This window comes from Myotis davidii, unplaced genomic scaffold (genome assembly GCF_000327345.1).
Source record: "Myotis davidii unplaced genomic scaffold, ASM32734v1 scaffold197, whole genome shotgun sequence".
NCBI classification, from domain to species: Eukaryota; Metazoa; Chordata; class Mammalia; order Chiroptera; family Vespertilionidae; genus Myotis; species Myotis davidii.
In genome coordinates this window covers 3,487,515-3,491,744 of record NW_006291549.1, presented here as the reverse complement: position 1 = coordinate 3,491,744, position 4,230 = coordinate 3,487,515, and the positions used below count along the sequence as shown (strand labels likewise).

Genomic DNA, 4,230 nt, shown 5'->3' with positions numbered 1-4,230 from the left:
TGCTCACAAGGCTTTCTGATCACCCTCAGTCATTGTCCTGAAGCTGAACAAGGAAACGGGTCAAGACTAGAAACCAGAGGCAGCTAAACCAACCTGCGTGGTCTAATGTGCATTTCTCCACTGAGGAGAAGGCTCAGCCACATGGAGACCGGATTTCATTATTTCATCTAAGATGGGGAACACCTCCTTTTCACTTCCGCTGGTAAACAGCTGGTTCTCTCTTTCTCTCTCTCTGTCTCTCTTCCTCTCCCTCTCCCTCCCCCTCCTGCTCCCTCTCTCCTTCCCTACCTCCCTCTCTCTCTCACTTTTTTTTAATTTATTTTATTGATTTTTTACAGAGAGAAAGGGAGAGAGATAGTTAGAAACATCGATGAGAGAGAAACATCGATCAGCTGCCTCCTGCACACCCCCGACTGGGGATGTGCCCGCAACCCAGGTACATGCCCTTGACCGGAATCGAACCTGGGACCTTTCAGTCCGCAGGCCAACGCTTCATCCACTGAGCCAAACCGGGTTCGGCTCTCTCTCACTTTTTGACAAGTAACCTTAAGGATACTTCTTTCTACTTGATTATACTCAGAGATAACATTATTTAATGCAAATCCTACTACCCAGGATGAAGATTCTACAGCTAATCCATTTAGAGTGTGTTTTCTCCCTGCCTCATTTAAAAATACATTTTCATATTAAAAATTAACATGTGCTCTTTGTAAAAAGGAAAACAGTGCAGATCAAAGGTAAAAATGAGCCCTAGCCAGTTTGGCTCAGTGGAGAGAGCATCGGCCTGCGGACTGAAGGGTCCTAGGTTCGATTCCGGTCAAGGGCATATGCCTGGATTTCGGGCTTGGTCCCCAGTACCGGGTGTGCAGGAGGCAGACAATCGGTGATTCTTTCTCATCATTGAGGTTTCTATCTCTCTCTCCCTCTCCCTTCCTCTCTGAAATCAATAAAAAAATATATGTTTTTAAAAAGGTAAAAATGAAAGCTCTCTCTCCACCCCAATTCCTAAGAGTGGTGGTGGCCGTCCTCATCCTCCCAGGCATTTTTGTGCGCATACAAAGACACATACTCAACAAGAGGCTATTTCATTCATTCTAAAATTAGAATATTGCATACACAGTTCTACAATGTGTTTTTGCAGCCATCATATTTCATGGACACGCCTCCACCTCAGTCCCTACACAACAGTTAATAGCTGCATAGCTCTGGTCCCTGTACCAGCTTGCTTAACTGAATCCCTATGTTTAGACTATTTATCCATAGATACCTTGACAAACATGAGTAATATGTTCTGGGAACATTTATCTTTATGAGGGTGACTCTCTTCTGTTCCTTCAGATATTAACACCCTTATACAGCTCCTCAGGAAGGCATCCCTGACCAAACTCGAAGTTACTACGACCCCTTACTCAGCTTCATTTCTGTCATAGAATTGTCTCTCTCTAATGGTATTTACGTATTTGTTTGTTGATTCACAATCTCCCCAACCTCAGTGTAAGCTCATCCAGGGCAGAGGTTCTATTGTTTAATTTACTGCTACATCTCAGTGCCTAGAAGCCTAGGAAAATGCATAGCAAATAGTAAGTGTTCAAAAAGTATTTACTGGATGAATACTCAAGCATATAAGCATAACACAATGGATATTAAAATGCGCCAAAACCGGTTTGGCTCAGTGGATAGAGCGTCGGCCTGCGGACTGAAGGGTCCCAGGTTGGATTCCGGTCAAGGGCATGTACCTGGGTTGCGGGCACATCCCCAGTAGGAGATGTGCAGGAGGCAGCTGATCAATGTTTCTCTCTCATCGATGTTTCTGACTCTCTATCTCTCTCCCTTCCTCTCTGTAAAAAAAAAAATCAATAAAAAAAATATATAAAATGCATCCTTTCCTGAAATTCTGGGTTTCCAGTTTGGAGGGGTGTGTGTGTGTGAACAACTACAGTAGCTATGGCTCCAAGAACCAATTCCTTAGTGGATTCTACTGTAAATTTATAAAATGGTGGAGTAGGTTGGACTAAAGGAAATATTCTAACAGGAAATCAAAGGTCTTTGAACTGCCATTCAGGAATCCCCCCCTCCTCACTGATAATCTTTCCACTTTTTCTCGTATCAAATAAGGGAGACATTTGACGTTCTGTCCCTAATGTTATATAAATTCTTCTCCAGGCATATAGAATCCTCTCTATTACCTGTCAGTTCATTTATACTGTCAGACTCTAAACAATCAGGAGTTATTAAACAAGTGTATGATGAGCTCGTCACTAGACTGGGCTTCATCGTGTGCCGTTTTTCTTGATATATTACATTATATTGGGTACTGCACCTAGCAGGTGCCTAGCACAAGCTTACCTGTCGTTCCGAAAGATCTTTGGCAGATACCTTCTAGGGAACCACATGGCCAGAGCACACATCAGAACCCAAAGGATTGCAAGTTCATCAAGCATCTGACCCAGGAAACTCAGAGTTGCATGGAAGTAGACGGATCCAATTCCTAGAATCAATTACAACCAATAAAAAGTGTCACCGAAGAAGAAAAGACTCACAAATTCAATACACTGCTTAAGGAGAGCCCTTTCACCAACTGCTGTCGCAATCACCAGATCGCTCGCTCTCTCTGAAAAAAGAAACCGAAGGAAGAAACTCACACCACCTAGGCATGCAGACTTCAAGTCTAGAAAGAGGATTTCAAGGAGGGCCTAAATATCAGCACTTCAGAACTTTAATGCTTCCACAGGTGAGCACGGTCTCTCTTCATCCACTAGCCTTCATGGGAACAGGCAGTAAAAAGAAGTCAACATTCTCTCCCTGCTAAGAGTTCCCAATCTGCCTGTGGAAGGAAATGGAAATTACCCAAGTATTTCCCAAAACAATGAAGGATCAAACAACCAGAATTTGTTTTGTTTTTTACCTTTAGTCCATTAGGAACCAGTCTCATCAGAGTTAGTTCCATTGTTCCACATGACTTTCTTCAGAAGTTCTCAGAAACTGCATTGGCATACCACCAATGGCAGTGAGATAAATGAACTCTCAAATACAATTGATAATTACAGCCAACCTTGTTATCAAGCCCATATTTGAAAGAGTGCTTCTGGCCTCAAGCAACCCACATAAAAGTGCGCTAAGACGTCAGAGTGACTTTGGTTTATAAAACATAATGTTCACAGGAGACAGGAAGTGTTGGAATACCATTTCCTCCCTTTCAGCCCAAGCTCCCAAACCGGTCCACTTACCCACTACAACTAAAAGAGTCCATATTAAGTAGATGCCACTGTTGAAGCACGTTGCGTACTGGCGGAACAAGCACATGCAGATGGGAGGTAAAATGAAAAACAAGACGTTGCTGATCTGGGGGGAAACGTAAAATGAAAAGATAAATATTAAGTAAAAGGGCAAAAAAAACAAAACAAAACACAAAGCAGCTTGTTCCAGTATGTCCTTTGCAAACTGAGATCAATGTGGCCATGCATCTTGTCTAAGCACTTATACTTTTCTTCCGGCAGATCCACAACAGGAAAACGTAAAACTCCTTGGATACGCATGTAGCGGGCTCCTTCCCGCCGCGTTGGTCAGAGCAGCGGCAGTACCAGCACTGCCATCCGAAAGCTGCTCAGGCTCCCCCGGGATTCAAAGAATCAGGGACTTGTTCTTTTCCCGCTCAGACGAACTAAGAAGCCTTCTAGTTTACTTGCACATACACTTCTTACAATAAGATCCATATTAAATAATGATAAAGTTTAATACAGGTGAGGAGGACTAGGCAAGTTGGAGCCCCCAGCAACTTTCTGCCAGCAAGACCAGCCTTTTCTCCCAGGCCCATAGAAGGCAGACTCTTCCTAGATTCCCCTGTCGCCCTTTGTCGCTTCCTCATTCTATCTAAAACCTACTTTCAGGTGAAGATCAAATTTGTGGGTTCTTTCCCAGCTTTAAAAGGATACCATTTTATTTATTTTTTAAATATATTTTTGTTGATTTCAGAGTGGAAGGAAGAGGGAGAGAGATAGAAACATCAATGATGAGAGAGAATTATTGATCAGCTGCCTTCTGCACACCCACTATAGGCATTGAGCATGAAACCCAGGCATGTGCCCTGACCGGGAACTGAACTGTGCCCTCCTGGTTCAACCACTGAGCCATGCCGACTGGGCAAAAAATGATATACCATTTTATCTTTCAGACTTCAGTGTGGATTTAAGCCTCTCTGTTATCTCTCCAGAAGGCATTTGGCTTCATATA

General features: G+C 43.1%; 1 protein-coding gene across 1 annotated transcript in view; it reads right to left on the bottom strand.

Annotated features, from left to right (window-relative positions):
- The window catches only part of ACER2 (alkaline ceramidase 2), a 17,898-nt gene extending 14,305 nt beyond the window's left edge, over positions 1-3,593 (bottom strand). Inside the window, exons 1-3 of the mRNA XM_015564740.1 lie at positions 3,582-3,593; positions 3,228-3,342; positions 2,347-2,488 (exon numbers count right to left, since the gene is read on the bottom strand). Of these exons, the coding sequence (XP_015420226.1) occupies positions 2,347-2,488; positions 3,228-3,342; positions 3,582-3,593 (269 nt within the window). The remainder of the gene's footprint in view (positions 1-2,346; positions 2,489-3,227; positions 3,343-3,581) is intronic.
- Between the last annotated feature and the right edge of the window lie 637 nt (positions 3,594-4,230).